The sequence below is a fragment of the Odontesthes bonariensis genome, chromosome 10, assembly GCF_027942865.1.
Source record: "Odontesthes bonariensis isolate fOdoBon6 chromosome 10, fOdoBon6.hap1, whole genome shotgun sequence".
Taxonomy (NCBI): domain Eukaryota; kingdom Metazoa; phylum Chordata; class Actinopteri; order Atheriniformes; family Atherinopsidae; genus Odontesthes; species Odontesthes bonariensis.
In genome coordinates, this window is record NC_134515.1 from 13,245,881 (window position 1) to 13,268,167 (window position 22,287).

The 22,287-nt window shown below is 39.4% G+C and overlaps 1 protein-coding gene across 2 annotated transcripts in view; it reads left to right on the forward strand.

The window, feature by feature from the left end:
* LOC142390688 (helicase ARIP4-like) overlaps window positions 1–22,287 on the forward strand; it is a 68,216-nt gene that overhangs the window by 18,543 nt on the left and 27,386 nt on the right. Inside the window, exon 1 of one of the 2 annotated variants that reach the window (XM_075476317.1) lies at window positions 16,009–16,288. The exons of the other annotated variant lie outside the window; for it this stretch is intronic. Within the exon in view, the coding sequence (XP_075332432.1) occupies window positions 16,255–16,288 (34 nt within the window). The 5' untranslated portion in view covers window positions 16,009–16,254. Of the gene's footprint in view, window positions 1–16,008; window positions 16,289–22,287 lie in introns of those variants that run through there. 2 annotated transcript variants of the gene reach the window in all.

The following is a 22,287-nucleotide window of genomic DNA, read 5'->3' on the forward strand; positions in this document are numbered from 1 at the left end:
CAGTGCCTCATGGACTGCAGAGTTTTGTCTAATTTTTGCTCTGTGGTTCTGTACTCCTTCAGCTGTCCTTATGAATCCACAGATCAATCAAACCCCACCTGTGGTATCACAGATTTGGGAGTTGGTAGAAATGCAACATGTCTAATTTGCAGCCTTTGGGCTTCTTCTGAGTCAGTATTGGATAACCTTTTTTTCACACAGATTGCTTGTTATGCTGTTTGGCTCAGGCAGAGAACACCTGTGAACCTGTGAAGAAAACCTAACACACACACATTCTCTTAATTTCTGTTTCCTCTAACGAGCAAGCACACACCCTCTTTCTCACCTTCCCCTCTCACACATGCACACACAAGCATGCACGCGCACAGACAGTCTGTACAGACTGTACATGCTGCCCTAAATACAGCCGTACTCTGTTCGATGCCATGTAGCTGTAACTGTGGCCATGCAATTACATTGACCCTGAAAGAGTGTGTGAGAGATGGAGAGAAAAGAGGATGATGATGATGTTGATGATGATGACAATGACAAATTAATCAACACCAAAAAGGGGCTCCTGCCCTTGTACCTTCCTGATTAGTGTTCAGGCATATAAAACATTTTTACCACAACAGTTGTGCAACGCTTTGCGTAAGGGACCCAGTGAAGCAGCTGAGTCATATGAGAGTTTGGGGCTGTGAGTTCACTCGACAAGAGAAAACAAATCATAGCACTGAGGGTATAGCATTGTAATAAGAACTTTAAAAAAAATGTGAAAAAAGATTTTTTTTGTCTCAGTTGTAAATAATTAACATTCGAGCGTCACTCGATATAGATGCACACAAATCTTTGCAGTATCCCACTTTACATAACCTTGAAAAAGTATTCATCCCCTTTGGTATTTTCTTATTTTACAGCATTACAACCTGTAATTGAAATTACAATTTTTGTATAAATCAATTCCATAAAATCCAAAGATTTATCCAAAGTTGCTGAAGTAAAATTAAAATAAAATAATTTTTTTGCATATGTATTCACCGCCTTTGCCAGTTCTCCTAAGAAATCACAAATCAATTAGTTCACTTAAATTTGCATGTGTGCAGTGTAAGTGTCACATGATCTTCGTATAGACGCCTTTGCTTTATACACCTGTCCTGAAAGGTCTGCAGGGGGTGGCGTACTGCATGTGTAACTATTAAAATGGTTAGTTTTGGTTGTTGCTGGGCAGTCTTTGTGCCCAATGAACTATCCTGGAAGGATTTGGCTCTTCCTTGTTAATAAACAAGACGTACAGTAATTAACACTGATCAATGCTAATCCAAAGCTTAGGTGATCTTTCTGCTGAGAATAATGGCAGCTGCACGATAATGCTTATTTTAAAAGAATTATCCTATTTGTATTTGTTAGCACTGAACCTCAAACTATATCTTAAATGCTAAAACTGGGTATCAAAATATTTCAAATGGTATTTTTATCCTACTATGTTGCGACCCGTCACGTTGGTGTACAAGCTAGTTTAAACTTGGTTTAAGTAATTGTCGCTCAGAAAGTAGCTGAAGATTGACATGGTGGCAAAAAGTGTGAAGCCTCGGTACATTAATATTAAGTGTCAGTATTTTTCAGTATGTAGTACATATTACCATTTATCCACAACACCTTGTGTCAGAGGAAGTTCCCCTCCCTTTATTTATTTAGATCCTACCTCAGCGTAGGTATTGCAGCACAAGATTAATCATCTATGACATAACAGTGACTGGTAGAGAAACAGGTGTAAGAATGCACTTATTGATCAAACATTACAAAAACTCTGCGTAAACATCCATAAAATATTAAGATATATATATATATATAAACAACACTTCAGAATATTTGCTCTTAAAAACTAAAAACAAAAGAAATGAGAGTGAAGACGAGGCTTTATTAGGCTTAAATACCAGATAGATAATACGATGTAATTTCACCTCATTTACCAACTGCCAACTGGCTCTCACTTCAACGTTCATGTCCACAGGAGGAACAAAAAAGACAAATGTCTATGAAGGTATGAAGTTTTCGAGAAGCTCCACAGTCAGTTAGTGAGTTCATGAAACTAGATAAAATCCTTTGTCTGGAGTAGATGATACTTTATACTATAGCATCAGAGTGCATTGTGTACTTGTTTTGCCAAGAGGTTGAAGGAGAAAAAAGTCTGGAGAAAAACACACATTTACATGTTCATCCTCCTCACTTTGCAAGTCTATTTTGCTCCTGTGACATCATCACTCCCTGTAGTTTTCTACATCTGTCCCATGGTTGTCATAACAACAGTCACCAGGATGCCGGCACCCTCAGATGAGTTTCCTCCTCCAGATTCAATATCCCCTTTGCTCAATGTCACCCCCTTTTTCTCCAATTTTCTTCTTTTCATCGCACTTTTTTCTTTCCTCCGTATCTTTATGGGTCTATCTGCATCATTTTCTACTCACTGTAATAATAGTGGCTCATTTTCATTCTTCTTCTCGACTTGTTGTTCAGACCCTCACATACATCAGCATTTTTATTTTCCTCTTGTGAGATTTTTTTTTATCACTCAACCAGCTGCTGATGTACATTGATAAAAGTTATAGAGTTTTGTTTTATTGGTTAGGGAAAGAAACTGAAAAATGTAAGTTAAGCTGGCAGTATTAAAGTAGACATGTTCTTTTTCACACAGGTGAGGCCTTCATTAAATGTCTGTGACATGCTTTGGTCAAAATAACACTACAGCAGATAGTACATCGGCTCCTTTTTCTTCCATCGATTTACACATCTATTCAAGCAGATCATTTTATCATATTTAGTGACCCACTCAACTCCTCTGCCCCTCTCTTCATCAGAGTATAAGATAACTGTTGCTTTACATTATTACAGAATGAAATGGTATACAGTAAACAGCCTAAGAGCTCCAAACCCACATCAAGCTGAGAGAAAAATACTTGACTGGCAGTTTTACTCCCAAATATTTAAAATTCCCTTGTCTGCAGTTGGACTGTGGACAGATGGTAGACTACTGAACCCTCTTTTAGGGACGACAAAATGTAACGGCAGCTTCAGAATACTATTGAGAACTCGCACTGTAATTCCTCTGTCACATATCAGCTTCACCACCGCTCCATTCCTCTGTGTTTAAAGTTTTCAGAGGTCAACATCAAGAAATGTTCCTTATATGGGTAATATTTCACATTTGTTTGATTTTGTTAGGTATGTTACTGGTGCTGTACAGATGATGCACTCAGTGACAAATGAGAAATCAGAATTTTCAACTTCTAAAAAATTAAAGGACCGCAATTAGAAGTCACATTTCCTTGTCAGGATATGAAATATTAAACAAAGTTCTGGTAGAGCTTTATTAGCTCATTTATGTCTCCTGTTAAGTGATCTATATTACTAATGATAAGATTTGATGTTAATAGAAAAGCAAAAAGCGAGAGCAAAAGAGTTGCACCTTCCCACTTCCAAGGTACAGCAAACGCAGTATCATCTGAAGTTGAAGTTGTGCAGACAAAGAGGGAGGAGGCTGGATAACCTAAAGAAATGACATATTCCACAAATCTGAACGTGTAAAATTATGTCACACTTTTAGAGTTTTTGAGTTTGAAGTCACTTCAAACACCCAATGATATATGCTCTCAATCACAGAACAAAGTTGTTTCCATTACTTTTAATCACCAAAGACTTCTAGCATAATAAATGATGTACTGTTATACTGTCGCCAAGACATCTGAAAGTGATTCATTCTGTTATTTTTACATAACATTCTTTCATTTTTTTGTTCCCAGCGCTGTTTGTGTTATTTCAGTCTTGTGTAGAGTCTCTGATCACGAAGTGATGCTTTTTTTTATTTTTAGCTCACCTTTTTTTAGAACTGCAGAAGGTCAAGTCCGTTTTGAAGTTGAATAATTAGTTATCTCTCCGACAGGTTCGAGTTGTCATGGTGATCACCGACACATGAACACGAAAAACATACTCTCTTGGCAGGTATTTTCATCCAATTTGCGAGTAATATTTTTTAGCATGATTAGTATTTATATACTAATACTAAAAATCATGTGTGTGTTTGGGTATTATTATTATTATTATATTTTTTCCCCACTCACAGTGAACGGAAATGTACCACTTGATGGAGATGAAAGGTCAATGTGACTTTTTTCTATGAATACTAAAGAGAGAGGCAGGATGAGACTCGGAGAGAAACTACACAAGCCAGAAGAGCATTGTGAGAGATTTCTGTCTTCTTCTCTTGTAGATGTTATATATTGGAAGAAACTTATCTACAGCACCAAACAAAAGTTTGGACACAGCAACATACATTTAGAAGCAGGCGTTACCCTATGACGGTTAAGGTGCCCCTTTTCTCCTGAATATTAAGTTGTAGTGGTCACTAAGCCATTCAACTGACCACCAATGCCCCGATTAAAACGTTAAATTCTTTAATCCCTAAAAGAAATTGGGGGGCCCTACCTCTGCAAAAGAGGGGGCCAAGGAAGGGAATTTGGATTGAGCCTTAAAGCAGAGTTCTCCTTTCCTGGTTTAGTTAAGTCTGGATTTCTGATTTCCGCCCGTTAAAGAGCCTTGCAGCAGTGCAATGCTTAATGGTAAATGTTAAATGACAGAGAGCGAATATAAAAAATGCACACTGTCAGATCTTCAAAGAAACCTTAATATTAAAGGGACACAAAGGTTATAGACTTGTTAAAACAGCAGTGTGAAAAAGCTAAAGCCTTTAAATAAATAGTTAGTTGTGCCACCTTAAGGAGCATCAACTACAGCCAAACGCCTCAAAGAACTGGCGATCAGCAGTGACGTTTTTTTCAGAATTTTCTCTGAACTGTTTAAGTAGCAACCTACTCTTATGATTGTGGTAATTATTTATCTGCATATTTCAGTTGCATATGAGCTTCAACTCAGACTGATTATGTTCTTTCTGTGGAGTTCAATTTTGGCTTAATACAAGCTGTAAAGCTTCTTCTGCCTGCCCAACAGTGAAACTCTCAACTTATCAGTCCTTTTGCTATTTTATTTAGATTTCAGAATCATCTATGCCTGTTGGAGCTAAACTAGGACAAATCTGATTTTTCCTCTGTAGTAAACAGTGGTTTTCTTCACCATTGAAGCCATGTTTGCTCCGTGTCGGATAGTTGAGCGCGGGCTGCAGTTCCTCTGTTTTCATTTGGTCTTTTATTATTTCCTGAATGAGTCACCAACTTTCTTTTGCAAGAAGCTTTGGAAGGCCGGCAAGTTTTGGGAAAATTCTTTATTCTTCCAAGTCTTCCCCATATGTAGATATCTCTTATTTTGGATGCTTCAAGGCCAAGAACCTTTTTAAAAAATGTTTTAAACCTTCCAAGATGGTTTTCAGTCTTCTTTTGGATATCTTGATGTTTGCCTTGGTGTGTTCATTCTGAAATCATGTTTCAGATAATGACTCATTTAAATTATTAAAAGCCCCAGCATGGTTCTGCATATGCTCTGAATTACTGCTTTGCAGACACAGGTCTACCTGAGCATGCTACTTCTTCTTGCTGCAGTCTCAGACATATGTGGAACAGTTTGAGGTGTAGGCTATTCTCGCTTGTGTTGTTGCTCCTTTAGCTTTGCTAAAGAAAAGATGTAAGCTGTAGTGTACAAAATGCTGCCTTGGGATGGAGTGAAACTAAGTGCTGAAAGTAATTATTATTATCCATTGCAGTTATTGTCTGAGCATTCACCAGTGCACCTTCATTCTCTCTCTTTTCATGCTTGCTCCTCTTCATGAACCCCCTTCCAGATCAAGCTATTGTTCAACGAGTCAGTATATAACTTGGGCCTCGCTTAACTTCCTTTTTGGAGGACAGCACACTAGCCCATCTGTCTTAGTTGTATAGCCAAATACCTTTAATTATATATTTACGAAATAAGTACTTGAAAACACCCTCTCACTTTGTACTGGATAGCCTTTTTGCATCAATACATGTCATATCATTTTCACTTTTGTCTTGTGTTTACTGAGGATGCATTTGTTTTATGTGATGCATAAGAGAGATACATGCAAAAATTAAAGAAATTGACAGTCATCAAACAGCACTGGGACAGCAGGAGAGACGGGCTGAGATAAAAACTTATGATCTGATAACTGGGGTGAATGAAAACCACCCAACTGATAAACCAACTCACTGCTGATATGTGAGTGTGCGTATATGATTTGATAATCTAAAGAATTTTGTGTAATCTAATGAAAGATTATAACATCAACTCCTTGAGAGATCCTCCTTCCCAGAGAACCCTGCATTCGGTGGTAAGCTGTGGTTTTATTGCTAAAACATCTAAAGCCTCCAGTGCATAGGCTATTTGGAATCATTTTAAATCAGCATGATCCCATGAAAATTACACTGAAAATGGCTTTGAGCTGTGGTTTATCTAATTGACTTTTCTGGGATTGTGAAAGCCATGCACTTCTGTGGATTCGTTTAACTTGAAAGTTACACTTTGTCTATTTAAATAAACTCAATTAATGTAAGTTGGTTCTTTATTTTCAGTGTTCCAAATATTTGAGAGTAAAGGGATTTTTATTTATTTTTTTTTTTTTTAAAGAAAGAGAAAGCCTTGGGCTCCAGAGAGGAAAACATAAATATACTATGAAAAACCAAGGGAGCAAATGCACACGCTAAGCCATGAAAAAAATCAGGTTATTCTGTAAGTGCGCACATAGAGATGAGGCCATTTGTCAAAAATATGACATTGAGAATCAAACCAGCGGAGATGGGACCAGTCCTCTAAAATAGAATCATCCTCTTCTGCAGTGTGATGCTGCAGTGACTGTGTGTGTGTGTGTGTGTGTGTGTGTGTGTGTGTGTGTGTGTGTGTGTGTGTGTCCACTATCTCATTGCACTCCTCAGGGTTTCTAGAGCATGTGTGAGCCTGTGTGGGAACAGATGAAGGTGTTTTGTTATTGGCTCTGTACAGTTCAGATGAGGCTGTCGTGAGGTTTAGTCACATATTTGACCGTGCGCACACACACACATGTGGCTACACGAAGGAGGAGAGTAATAGTCTGTTAATTAGCCTGTTGCTCCCCTGCCTGTGTGTAGGCGTCACTCAGCAAAGCACACTTGTGTTCAAGCTGAAGAAAAACAACTAAACATGTTTCCTCCCACAAATGTTACTGACACCCGGTGGTTTGATAAGCAACAAGATGCACCACCTTGCCAGTTTTCGTCTGAACTGAAGAAGATCCTTTTGTGAGAGATTCGCGTCTCTTTCACTTCCAACATCCAGGCAGATTTTAACAAAGGTAAAGATGACAAACAGCTGGTCTCCTCAGTCCTGGATGATGGCTTTGATCAAACTCTGAATCATTCCTGCAATGTGAAATGTTAATACAGATATGGAGAAACTGGCAGAAAGTCATCACACAACTACATCCCTAATTATATTTTTAGACCTATTGAAGTCGTATTGTTTTAAATAATCTTTTATTCAAGCTCAGTGCTCTCATCAGTTCTGATTGCATCAACAGCAGGAGCTCAGATGTACGTGATCTGCATCAAACAGCAGACAAAGCTGGAGACTAACTGGTGCACAAAGGGAAGCATTTAGGGAGACCTAAAAGAGTAAAAAATTTCTTAAGGAAAAACTCATCTCTGAATAAGTCATCTACAAACATTACATTGTGTCAGTGTAAATAAGTAAGTGAACAATTTGATTATTTTAAGGACTTGCACAAAGCATGCAGAAATGGGGAATGGAATGATTGAATCAAAGGCATAGACATGCTTTTTTAACTTATAAAGTCAGTACATAAATTTACATTTCTCAATTCAATTCAGTTTATTTATAATATTTAATTTAATTTAATTTAATTCATATAGAGCCAATTCAAAAACAATTTCCTCGCTAAGGAAACCAACAGATTGTCTTCAATCTCCCGTCCTGAGCGTGCCTGAGGCGACTGTGGAAAGGAACGACTCCCTTTTAACAGGAAGAAACCTCTGGCAGAACTAGAGAAACAAACAAATAAAAATATGTTAGTCTGACCAAAATCATACAAAAAAAGTTATTGCAGTCATTTCAGAGCCTCCACAAGAGACATTATGATAGGTGAACATGTGTCTCTGTAGAGAAAAAATTGAATGCAGGTTAAACATTTCCACACTGCACTGAAGAGTTAGCTGTTTTTGACCAGTATAAAAAAGGCTAGTGGCTTATCTTACTCAAAACGTGTGTTAAGAATTTCAGGTAATACCATATATTTTGGCATAATATGTGAAGTTGGTCTGAACATTACGTTCACACATCTTAAAAAATATATAGCTTACTTAAGATAACCCATGCTCATTTTAACCACAAAGTCATTGTTAAAACTTCATAAAGTAAAGTTCTCAAACCTATGTTTTTCCAAAATAATCAGCTTTTTTTTTAAAGTAAACTTGACTTGCTGTAACTTCCTGTGAAGTGGAAGTCTATTTTCTTCCATTTAATATAGAGTTTTGGACTTTTTCGTGACCAATTTAAGGTAAAATGTTTTGAGACATTGTGAAAGACCACACCTGTTCTCCAGAAATGTATCGCTACCATTATATCGATAATTGCATAACTGATCCACTGCTGTTATATAAACTTATTTATGCTTGTAAGATAATTAAATGGACCATAATTGTGCAACGAATGAAAACTGACCTTAATCAGCTTCTCTAGAGTCTTTCTTTACTGATACTGTTTAGTTTGTTAGAGAAAACATTTTGATGCATTTCATAACATCATTATTGTGTGTGTTTTTGTGACCTGATTAAGGGCTGCACTGAGGGAAGTGTAGGAGGTGATACAGTAACACCAGCTGGTCTACATACTGACTCACTAGACTGCCAGATCACATAGTGTGTGTGTGTGTCACTGTCTTTAGAGAGAAACTGAAACTGAAAGTTTTGTGTGTGTATGTGTGTGTGTGTATGTGTGTGTGTATGTGTGTGTGTATGTGTGTGTGTGTGTGTGTGTGTGCAGTCTTGAGAGCAGGTAACTGAATGAATTGCTGTCGAACTAAAAATGTGTTTTGATAACTCATTACCAAACCGCCTGCCCTCTTTGTTTTGAGGCATATATTCGCTGTTATGATCTGAACTTTTTTTTTTTTTTTTTTTTAAGTCCCTGGCATGGATTTGTGCTCCGTTGGTGATCGTCCCTGTTTAGCAGCACTCAGAAGGGAAGAGTCCTTGATAAGAGTCTCGGATGATCTGAAGAGTCTTCAGTTTAGGCTACACTAGCCGAGTTTCTAGTGCTGTTTTTGATCCGCATTTCTTAGATGTGAATAAGACAACAATGTGAATAGAAACAGAAAAAATAGAACTAAAAATGCGCATGCACAAAAAAGGTCTACACGCTCACTTTTTGAAGAAGAAATGCTCATTAAGAGGGATTTAAACAACACTCCTCATAAGATCTCTAGTTTGTGGTTTTCGTATAATTTCTTCTTACGAAAACCAAAAATTTTAAGAAATGTGTTCATTGAAAAGCATGCGTTGGGAGCAACAACTAGAAAATTTGACAACAATCCACTTAAGCCAGGATACCAAAAGTGTCTGTTTAATTTGTACTTTTACATTATGAACATACTTTATTGCAAGTTGTTGTGATTATAACAGCTTTTCTTTACAAAAATGGCATGCTATGGTAGATAAAATGCTTTGGAAACAGTTGCATAATATCTGTTAAGGCTATTTCAACCCATTTTCAGTGTTTTACACATACCTTCTGGGCTGTTCTGTTTTCAAAACCTAATTATGTTGTTCTTTGCTCAGGGTATCTGATCCCCTCACAGGGGTTAAGGCGGTTGTAGAGGTGGAAAAACACTGAAGTCCCTTTAAGTTTTGCACCAACAGGTTTGACTAATAATGAGGCACAACATTTACATCAACACATCCTGAAGTTCATGGTTCAGCTTTTGAACCTTGAAGCAGCAGCTGAGAAAACCATCTTAGCACAGGGTCCTTTGGTAACTCTGGGGGGACTTTACATGCAAATCACTACAAATCCATTGAGGATCATTAATAATGAGGGAATTTCCTCAAATATGAAGTTAGAATTAATAAATCTTTAATCATTGCAGGTGTGAACATGAGGGAATTTAAACAAAACTCTTGATAGAAAATATCTGAGATTGAAAATCCAACAGCCATTGTTTGTTCAAAAAACTAGGGAGCGTTGTGACATCATCAGGGCTTGACGGTGATTAGAAAGCTAAAGAAATTATAACAATACAGTCACTGCATCAACAGTGATGCATCTTGTTACACAGATTCTATTTTTTCTTATTTAACAGAAGCCAAAACAAGATGCATGAGGAGCCACCGTAGGACACCAAAAGCAATCGGAGGGTCAGAAAATAAACTGAGTGACCATCTATTCCACCATAAGTTCACAGAGTATAATATGTATATGAATTCAAGGAGTCGTCTGCCACTCTGCCGCCACATTGAGCACCTCTATCTCCACACAGCTCTACATCTCCAATGGTTTTGTTAACACACATTTTCTCAGTTTCTCTCCACTCTCTGCTTCAGTCTAATGAACACTCCCTCCTGCTAAAAGCTTGGATTACTATTTTTGTAAGTAGGAAGGCAGATTTGATTTGTATTTGAAATTAAAGTGGTTCATGGAATCATAAGTCAGATCAATTTACATCAACATTATGCGACGAGATATTGACCGTTTTCACTTGGTTAGGGTTACAAATCAAAACTACTTTGTTAGGGTCGGAAACACAATCTTGGTTCGGACTACAATGTATTATTTTGTGACATGACCATGACATTCAGGGATACCATCTCACTGTTTTCTTTGGTTACATGTAAACACAGTATGTTATGATGAAACTTTGTCTCTTCTTGTTTGGGTTCACGCAATGATGTCACACGGCTAGAAATCAAAACAACTTTGTTGGGGTTAAAGAAAAACATGGTTGTAGCTAAGGCTCTGTTTACATTAATTCATTTCACCATTTCTTCGTGTCGGCGTCTTGCAAACTATTTACATTTACACTGAAACGGGGATCAGCTGATTCGCTAGTCACATGACTAATCAGCCATCACATCACATGTATTAACATATATTAACCATTCTTCGGCGACAACAACTTGGTCCACGAAATTGTCCCACCATGCGCTGCTTCTTCCCGGTCTAACCCAAAAGCGGCGCTCCATGTACGGTTTGCGTTGCTGCTGTGGCTGGGTTCTCATTATAAAAGCCGAGTAGCTAGAGCTCAGCACTGCGGATCCCCGTTTCTCCCCGTTTACAACTGCTAAAATCAGCATCGTATGCGAATGCTTACGTGGGCTCCGGCGTCTTTGAATCCTTCCACCTATGAAGTCGTATTCAGTATTTTAATGTAAATGGACAGTGCATCCGCGATAGAAACGATATAGAAACCAATTAGTATAAATGGCACCTAAGATAGTAAAAATCTATTTTAGTAGGATCTATTTTATCTATCTATGTGATTATCAACCTCATAGAATCCTTTTTTTTTTTTTTTTTTTTTTAACTTCAAATGCAGTCACATCAACGAGAAGTCATTTCTGTTTGCACAAACAAACGACCAGTGTGCACATTTTGGTGGCGAGGACTGTCTCAAAAGTGAAATTAAGTCTAAGGTGTCAAATGTCTGGAGAAAACTTCTGGTGTATTTTGCAAGTGGTCATCAATTTTCAGACTTTCAAATGTTTAGGGGGAGAAAGTTCAGCATGCGCTTTAGCGAGAAATGGTGCAATCATGTATTTAACTTTACCAGAATTTTTTGTACGCTTTTTTTTAAACTATTTTTTTTTTATCAGTTTTCTTTAGCTGACTAAAGATTTAATGAGTTAACTTTAAGTCAAGCAAATGATCTCCATCCTTCCATCTCACATCAGACCACAATACAGCAAAATAATGTGGTTCAAAGGCCATCTCCTGATCTGTCTTTCTCTCCCAGTCTTTCCGTCCTATTGGTCAATGTAGGTTATGTAAACAGTGAAATGCGAGCGCCTCGTCCTCACAGGAGGCGTGGCTATATAGTAGAACTGTGGTACTGTGGCAAAGGTAACTGCGTGTGTGTGTGAGCAAATTCATATGTTACCAGGCAGGCTTGACTTCACATTGCTGCTGTCACCGCCTCCTCCTCCTCCTCCTCCTCCTCTTCCTCTTCTCCCCCACGTCACTGTTTCTCAGTTGGCCTGCCCCTCCCCCAGGCTACCCAGGGATGTAGGTTAGTGAGTGTAGTCATGTGAGACTAGGCTTTGACCTTTCATCCTGGCTGTGTGTGTCAGTAAAGTGATCTGTGAGCGTTAATCCCACACTGCCAACATAGGTTTAAAGGGGTCCTCGGGTTCACATTAGTGTTTTGAATCGGCCCCTTCCCTCACCGTCACAGATTTTTCTCTCTTTTTCTGATTTGAATTACTACTACTACTAACTACATCATTTCATCAGTTGTTTTGTTCTGTTCTTTGAGGACGCGTTCATTTGGACTCTCCTTCCATCCATTTTCTAAATTACAATAAGACTGAGTTATTAAGTTCATGTAGACACCTTAATCGGACAAGGAATTGGATCGGATGGGGTTACTCGCGGTCGGATTAAGACCCCGAGATAACTCGGTTGAAAGTCACAGTAAAAGTGCTTGTTGACGGATGAAGCACGTGGTGAATTGGACTTTGCGTTCTGCGCATGCTCGAGATTTTTTCCCAGGATCATGAACCGGAAGTCAAGGAGACGATATTACTGTTGTCGTCGCCGTCGGAAAGAAACAAACAACGCGATGGAGAATGCGCCGTTGTGCATCGCGTTTGTGCAACAAGCAGCTCATCACAAACGAAAGGTAGAGGGACGTAGCTTCATGTTGCTCTTCGTTCGCCATCTTCAAAGTGCTTTACGGCTAAAATCACAAGAAGGCAATAAAATCATTCCAAAAAAACATAAAAAACAATCATTAATTCATTCATTTAAAAGTGAAGAGTGCAGATAAAATGCTTTCAGGTGTCATACGCAGCCTCACCTTGTTTAGTCCTGACTCTAAACAAGGTGCTTCAATAATACCTAGCTATAATCGAATTAGGCTACGGCTACACGAAAACGTTTTTCACTGTAACCGATACTTTTTCTTATCGTTTGGCTGTCACGGCCACACGGAGCCGGCGTTCCCATTACCCCAAAACGATAGTTTTTGAGAACGGGTTCCAGAGTGGGAAGATTTGAAAACGGGGTCGTTTCGTTTCCATTGTTACAGCGAAAACGGATTCGTTTCTGCGTCATAGCCACATGGCTAACGCAGTGACGTATACACATACGTCAGTGACCAGAACAAAAATCGGCTTCCATTCAAAATCCGGAAGAAGAAGACAACACAACAAGGACAGACAGCGATCATCATGGACCCCACAACATTGATAGCAGCACTGCTGCAGACACTGCTAACTACAGCGGCGTTGTTGAAGGAACAACGTGAGCTTCGCGCTAGTAGAAGTAGGGGCGTACACGCATGCGCATTGCTTCTTCTATTGTTCTGGTGTAACCGGTGGGGGTGGCTTACAGCGCACCTAGAGGTGTTTCGTGTGTACTGCATCGTTTCATCGTTTTCGTCTGGACCTGTCTTTACAGCAGCGTTGCCGTATGGCCGCAATAATTTTTGTACCCGTTTTCAAAAAAACCCTCGTTTCGTTTTCATGTAGCCGTAGCCTTAATCTCACCACGTAGACCCACTGACTGTCCTCTGAAGCCAAATGTGAATTTTGCATTTCTGTGCTGACCTGAAAGTGGCACCACATAATTTTATTCATCTGTGGTTCTTTTGCCGCCTTCATATTTATTCTCTTCCTTGCGTTTCTTGTCATTTTCTTAATTCCCTCCAACCAAACGTATCCTCCCTACTGTCCTCTTGTCCATTTTTGCCTGCCTCCCTCTGATGTCCACAAACAGAGGCTTAAATAGTTTTTTTAATCACATTTATATAATGCAGTCATTATCTCTTTATGCCCCCACACTTTCTAAGTTTTTTTTCTCTTAATCCATCCCACCACTCTTGAAGATTTCACCTCATTTTGAATGCCAAATGATTACCCCTTTTTACAAGATTTAGTGAAATGAGCAAAACGATAGGTTTAGTAAACTACCGGGGTGTTCATTTTGCACCCATCCACTCCTCCTATTTGTCTTTTCGATCTTTTCACTCTCCTCTCCTACATCCTCCTCTTCATCTGTCCATGTTGCCCCAATTGAACCCCATTACCTCTGTTACCTAAGGCAGCTTCTCAGGAGTGGGCGTGGCTTGCTGACATCACACTGGTTCCTGTGTCAGTTGGCAGGAGGGGGAGGGGAGTAGGAGGCGGACAGGAAAGGCAGTACAACTGGTGGTGGGGGAGCTCCTACGGACAACTCGCTGAGGCTGCTTTCAGCGACTCATTGTTTTGTAATTGTCCCAGTGGCCCTCTGTCCTCACTGGAGCGCCGGTTAAACTGCGAGACGAGGCTACATGTTGGGAGACTCTCACACACATTCAGACACACACTTTGACGCTCTTGGTTCAATAAGGAAATGTGTTAGCTGGCTGAAGAAGGGACACTCACACACACCAGCTGGAGTAGTTGAGCGTATTAGAAGGAGGGATGGATCTTTCAGCAGAGTAGGAGACAAAAAACTTTGATCCACATGACATGGGTGAGTAGTTGAAATTTCTTTTGAGTGGCTGACTCGATGTAGGTGAGCTTTACTGGCTCATTTAGGCAGTTTTTTTTTTTTTTTTTTATCATACTGACTTACATATGGAATAGTGCCAAATCTTTAGCCGGGCCATTATGGAAGAGCAGTGCTCAAAGGTTTCATAAGGCATATTATGAAATAGAAGCAGGAGTTTTCCTTGTTCCCCTTCAAAAAAGTTCTTCTCTCAGTTTACAAGAGCTTTATAATTTTTGTATTTTGTTTGTTTTTAAGCAGAATTCCACCAGAAAGCCAACCTGGCTCAGCCTTTTTTTTTTCCATCTTTCTGTAGTTTTTGTCAATAAAAGTTGCTTTCATTTGTGGAGTAATGAGCTGTTTAATCCAAGATGAAGTCTTCCCTGCAAGTTTTCATAACAGTATTCCCTCAGGTCTGGATAATACTGGATTAAATAAATAATTGCATTGAATAACCAAAGAAATATCTGTAAACACTTTTCTCCCTAGGAATGAACATCAGCTTGCCACAAACAGCAATTATTTTAACAGCCACCACAGATAAACCATTGATACATTTTGACAAGTGCGCTTAAAAGGGAGCTTAAAAAACATTTGAAAGTCAATTATGCTAGGTTTTTCTCGTGTTTAGGTATTTCCTAATTTACTAATAGTCTTGGAGATTTTTCACTCATCACATTTACGTATACCCTTCTGCTTCCAACACACACGAGGATTTTGTGTGCATCATGGTATGGGAGTTTCTCTGCGGTCACTGTTGGCGTTTTCAGAGACCTTGACCCAGATTGTGCTCTGTGCTCCCCATCCTGATACATGCTCACACGACAGGGTTAACAAGCAGGTCACTCTGTTGAACATATCATTTCAGTGAAAAGATGGTGTTTGTGTGTAAAATTAGCATGTTTTAATGCATGAGTACATGTGTGACATCCTGTTTTTACACTAAGCTGGTGGAGTTGGAGCTTTCTTACATGTAAATGGTGTGAAACCTATTAATGCTTCGAACGGTGGTTTTGTGTGCTTAAATGTAAACCTGATCTTTGAATGCTGTCTGATCTTTTAGCCAAAAAAAAAGTGTGGTGGAGGTGCTTGAACACTTTCACCGAGCAACAACACATCAACAGCATGAGTGTGTGGGCGCCTGCTTCCGTACATGCTCTGTATTCCTACGTGTGTTTAAAGGAGGAGTGTTTTTTCTTTTTTTTCTTTGTACCGTAAGTGGCGAGGCATGAGGCATGATCAGACCCTGATGTAGGAGTACCCCCTCAGAGGGGCCCCAGCTCCAGCATCAAGGGTTATGTAAGTTTTCATCTGCCAACCCTCCTGCTTGCCACTGCCTCACATTCACATTGTTATTGAGCGGAGAGGAGCACACAGAGTAGTCAGCCAGTTGTCAGTGAGTGAGTCAGTCAGTCACTAAGGGCCGTCGATTAAAGCGTAAGTGTAAAATAAGGCTGAGAGGAGGATACCAGCATCCTCCTCCTTACCTTTTTTAACTTTCCTCCCCACTGAAAGAGAACGCGACTTTGAGAGTTTGACAGGGAGGCAAAGGAGATCAGCTATTCTCTTTTCTCGATAACTATGCTGCTCCTGGACGAATCGGAGTCATTCGCAGGTAGGTGACTATATTACCTAGATCCTTAGCAGACTTGTTGAAGGAAGGACCTCTAACCTCAAGGAAACTGTGTAGACGGTTAGTGGGCAATGTAAATATAAAGGAGGGTGCGTAAGTTTGGAAAGCAGCTTATACTTTGAGAACAGAAAGAGACCGTGCATAGAAAGCTTCGCAAGTAGCAGTTTATCTGACAAGATAATGATCTGTGCTTCTGTGCTGCAGTGTTGCCTCCTTGCTGCATCGAGTTTGCAGAAAAGCTAAATTAATGTAAGCCAGAGAGTAGGTGAATGGAGGGGGGGGAAAAAAGAGGGCTCTAATAGATACAAGGACCAGAAAAGTGGACAGTTTAACACTTAGAAGTGTGGAGAAGGTGCAGCAGTAACTGACTGATGCTTGTTAAGTTACTTAACGTTGTTGTGTAACACTGGATCCATACCCACTTCAGCATGCACGCTCTATCTGTCTGCTCTTCTGTTATCTCTGTCCGGTGTCATCACATTTTCCACGTTTTCTGTCACTTTCATCCATCTCAGCTATCTTTGTCTGATTCTTCACTTTTCTCCTCCTCCTTTCTTCTTTTTGCCGGTTTCTCCCGGTCTCTCCCACTCGTGCCGGCTTCCTCTCTCTCATGTTGTCGTCTCAGTCCTGCCCTCCCATTGGCTGCTCGTATTGTTACCTAAACCAGTGTCCGTGCCTGATTGGTGGATACAGGCAGGATTAGGCCATGCTGGAAATATGAGCATGTGGAGGCAGGAAAACATATGGTTCAACAGAGCAGTAAGGGGGGGGTAAACGAGGCAACAGGCGGGCGACTCACAGCAGCAGTTTGAGTGAATGAATGTAAGATATATGTTTTACAGTGTTTTCTAAATCTATGATGGACTTAATTTCTTCATAAATGGGAAGATGTTCACTACAGCTAATAAAACTGAAATAAGTTTAGAATTACATTAAAAAATATATTTTATATGGCATAATTAAAGTAATTGTAGTGTTTTGCAGCTTTTTTTACACAGAAAACCAGCACTCACTGATGCACAGTTATCTAATTTAATGTGTTTGGGGACGGACAGATTTCAGCCACAAAACGTCATCAGCATGAATCAAGACAACCACTGTGACGGTATAAAAGAAGAATTCAAGCACCATTTGGCAAAGAGAGCACATGATTACCTAAGTGGATCCATCTGTTAGAGTAAGGCACAGAAAGCCCAATGTACAACCTTTAGGTCAGGCAGCAAAGAAACATGAATGTGTAAAAACAAATGCTGTAAAACATTCTTATACAGTATAGAAAAAAATAGATTAAGACAACCTGACAAAGACGTGAAGAATCCTGTAAAAAAAAAACAAAAAAAAAAATAAAAAAAAAACATCAAGATCAACATAAATGGAGAAAGTAAAAAAAATTTTTAAAAAACTTGTATTATAAAAAGCTTAAAAGAAGTGTTTAAAGAAAAACAACAGTCTCAGCATATTTTTTGTTTGGTTTTGTTTGCTGTAAATGAATCACTGTTTTGCTCAGGATGTTTCATGTCATTTGTTGAATACCGAATAACACCGAATCTATTTTTTCCTACACTGCACAAGAATGTCTTCAACGTATTTGTTTTGGTATTCTTTTTTACGCCCGTCTTGAATGTTGTATGTTGGGCTTTTCTGTCCCTGACAGTCTCGCCTCTTTGTCTGGAGGGTTGTGTTTTCCATTTTGGGTGGATCCTTTTATTGGGGGCCTAGCAGCGAAGCTGCGAAGGCACCCATTGTGTTAGTAGCTTTTCTTATTATTATCGATCTACTTTCTTCTGCAATTGAAGTCTATGGCAGCCCCATGAACGCTATGGTAAAAAGTTGTGAAATTTTGCACACATAATCAACCAAGTGCCAAAGCCAAAGTCAAGAATTTTCATGACCCAAGAGCTTACTCTCTAGCGCCACCAACACGCCAAAGTTCAAAGTGCATTCAGCCTAATAACTTTGGACTACTTGGTCCAAATTTCACAAATGAGGCATCGTTGGAATCCTTGGATCATGACGAGTCCAACGCACCCTATGACGTCAATTTGCGTATACTTAGATTTTCCGCCATTTTGAATTTTATCAAAAAGCTTGAAAAAGCATTTCAGGTCACAGAGATTGTCCAATTATCACGAAACTTGGCACATTGACTCTTAAGACCAAGCCGCACAAAAGTTATCGTGTGGAATTTTTAATTAGGCTTCCATTTTTTCATAAAAGCCAATCAAACTCGAGGTTGACGCCCCCAAACCGGAAGTGAGGTCATATCTTGGCAACCATTTGATATTATGACGTCAAACTTCTAACCCAGACTCAAGACCACTAAGGTAAGAGGCCCAAGAAGGTTGGTGAAGTTTGGGCAATAGGTGGCGCTATATGTAGCCAAAATGTCTTTTTGCTTATATCTTTGGACTCTTTGGTCCAAATGTCACAAATGAGGTACCAATGGAATCACTGGATAGAGACGGGGATAATGCACCTCATGACGTCATCTGCGCCATCTTGGATTTTCCGCCATTTTGAATTTAATCGAAAACCTTCAAAACACATTTAAGGCCACGCCTATTGTCCAATCTCAACGAGACATGGCACATAGAATCTTCAGACCAAGCCACACATAACTTATCAGGTGGATTTTCTCATTTCGCTTCCGTTTGCCCGTGACAGCCAATCAAACTCTACGCCGACGCGCAAACGTGACATTTGGCCAAATCTCTGCGATCCATTGATGTATCGAGGCCAAACTTGCTGCATGGAGTCAAGACGCATTCCTGAGCAGCCCAAGCCTTCCCTATTGTGCCAATCTGCTAGGCCCCCACATTGCTGCTTGCAGCTATATTAAATATTCATGAATTTTCTTCTCTGATACGTGGTTAATTCCAGTGGATTTTACTATATTATCACAACTGTGGCCTTGATTTACACTGATAACGGGTTATGTGTAGATGTATTTTGATGTGCAGTTTCTTAAAGAAAAGTGTGATATTCGTTTTGTGTCGACATTCTCCCAAACTCTGAAAAGTGATTTGGGAAAACAAACTTATCAGAAGTCTGTAGACATAGGCCTTCGATCAGTGAAACACATGTTCAGGTGGACTGATATCGGGTGGCTGAATCTACCGGCAAAGACCCATCTAGTTTAACCATTAAAACTCCTTGGTCACGTTGTCTGTGCGTATGGTAATTTGATCATGGTGCGTTGTCCTGATGTAATTCACAGTTCTCCAGATATGGAAGTAAACAATCTTCAGTTTCAAGGTATAAGTATAGTCACTTTATCGGACATCTTAGAAAGATAGATAGATGTTGTGTTTTTGTGAATGAACCCACAGGTTAAACAAGTTGTTAGATGAATCTTTCTGGCCTGTGGAAGTACATATTTTGATCATTCAAGGATTTAGACATCAAAATCTTCTCTTTGCTTGCTTTTGGTCTCACTCTGGATGCACTATGCTCTAATGTGATGTGGCTTTGAGTTAGTAAATCCTGTGCAGAGAAATGACTAATGTCTACATGTAATAAAGACTAAAGAACACTCTGTTCTCTCTCCAATCCATTGTGTAGACTATTTGTGTGCTTGTACATCTTCCTGTGAGCACAGTTTTTACCTCTGCAGTATAATGAGAGGAAGAAGCTGGTTATACTGTTTTTTGTTGTTGTTTTGTTTAGTTTTTTTTCTTTACCATACTGCTCTGCAAATTCTATTCAGTTTTAATTGGCCCCTGCACACAGGGCAGAAATGACTTGTCCTGTTCAAGCCAGTGCTGAGGTCTTGACCAGGATCACCAGAAGTCTGGCAGGTTTTATAACACCACAGCAGAGAGGATGAAGTCTGTGCCAAACGGGTCGCATGGCTCTCATTTCCACCTCTTTAATGTTGTTTGTTATTTATATTTCAGCATCTTTTTTGTCAGATAATATGCCAACTTTCTTTCTCTCCCTGAGTGTCAATTTTATCATTTTTCAAGTTCCAGTTTCTCCATGTCATGTCTCCGCTGCATATGATCATTCGCCTTGTTCCCCCTCAACTCTCTGGTGGGTCATTTTTCCTTCATTTGTTTGTGTCTCACTTATGGGGAAATCAATCTATGATCTGTTATGCTGAAGAGCAACGTAAGTGCATCTTTCAGCAAGCTTATAAAACCTGAAGAGCTGTTTTTGTTTTAAATCAGAATGATAGCGGATCCAGTTGTTCTGAGATCACTTCACTTTTAACATTTGATATATTATGCAATCACCTGCATTTAATGTACGCATGTCAAAAAGATGTTCCTGAATTAATATTGAAAATGAATCAAGAATGCAGCTTTTACATCAAGACCTTTTAATGTGTAATTACAGCTGAAATAGCAATTCGTGATCAGCTATGAGTTGACTTGAAAGGTTGTCATGGGTAACCGTAGGTTGAAGAGGCTTGCACAGGAATTAAAGTAGTGCTTAAATAAACTAACTCTAAAAATCAAAGCATGTGCATGCTCCTCATGCACATCCATTTACATGCTAGCATAGTAGCTAGTTTGATAGACAAACCGCCATGCAAGCATGTTGTTTAAATACATAAGTGTCTTTTGAGCTCATTATGACCTTATTAAAACTGAGTTTAATTATTGATCGGGTAGCCTTTGTTTTTATTAGCTGCTGTATTGTCTATCCAAAAGAAGGACTGTAATCTCAGCACAGTTTGTTGTTTTTTTTGTTTTTGTTTCCAGCATTCAAAGGATGCTCATTTCACTTCTGTTTGTGTTTGGGCAGAGGACTACAATTGTTACAGTTTTGTTCTTCATACCATCCTGTTTATCTACTTACGAAGTGACTTAAGGTTTGATCACCAAACAGGAGTTAGATTGTTAGCATTCAGATCGCTCATTTAGAAAATGAATCGTCATTGTGTCTTGCTATAAATGTTCACAGCATGACTTTACACTTAAGGATGCCACTAATTAGAAATCTTGTATGCAGCACAAAACTCCAGCTATGTGAGGACAGTTTGAGTTTATCAGCCACCATCTGTGGCTCTCAAAATCTTTCTGCAACTTTCAGTAGTTTTCTGTGTATCACAGCTAAGTCACCAGTTACAACAGCATCACTTCTATAAGCTAATGAATCATCAATGGCTGTGATTCAGTTACTTCAGTTGAGCGTGAAATAACTGTTTTTTTTTTGGTTTTGCTCTGCAAAATATGTAGTTGCAAGCTGCTGATCAGCCCAATGAAAATCAGACGGCAATCTTAACATCCAAAATGACTGATGGTTTAATTATTCAATACCTCATAGCTTTTTATTTGACTCATTTTAGGTCATGGTGCAGTTATGGCAGCTGTACGCCAGTGCCTGTAGATAATGTGATGCATTATGGCATCATTTTAAGGGTTAAAGTGACTTGTTTTTGAGTAGGTTAGATTATCAGTGGGTGTTCAGAGGCTGAAGATACATTTGGAGTCTGCCAGCGAACATTTTGTCACTGACCAGCACACTGACGGTGGGTTACAGCATCTGGTGTGTGTCCTCTCCGCCTCTCTCATCCTCTCTCCCTCCTCTTCCTCCTCTTCCTCCCGCTCAGCAGCAGTGACACACTGGCCTACAAACAGCCTCTTCTACCTCGCCTCACCCCTCTGGTGATCTGTGTTATCGCGTCGTCTCTCTGCCTTCTTTCTCTTTAAACTTTTTGTGATGTTTGTCTCATGCCGCCTCAGCATTTCTATGATACACACAGACACGCTGCCAGCAGGAGGCTTTCATAACTCACCTGATTCGCTCTAATAAAGCACCCTTAATAACTACTTCAGGGCAGTCTGTTATGTAAGAGAGTTGCGTGTCAGTTTGTGTGCGCCTATGAGTTGTTTGTTTGGTCCTATTTAGAAATTGGATAATATTTTTTCATTGTCATTATCATTCACAATGTAAGTAAGTAACCCCGTTACATCTTAGTCTGTCGTATGAAAGCTACTTTATCAAGAAAAAAGATTTTCTAAGCGTTCAGAAGA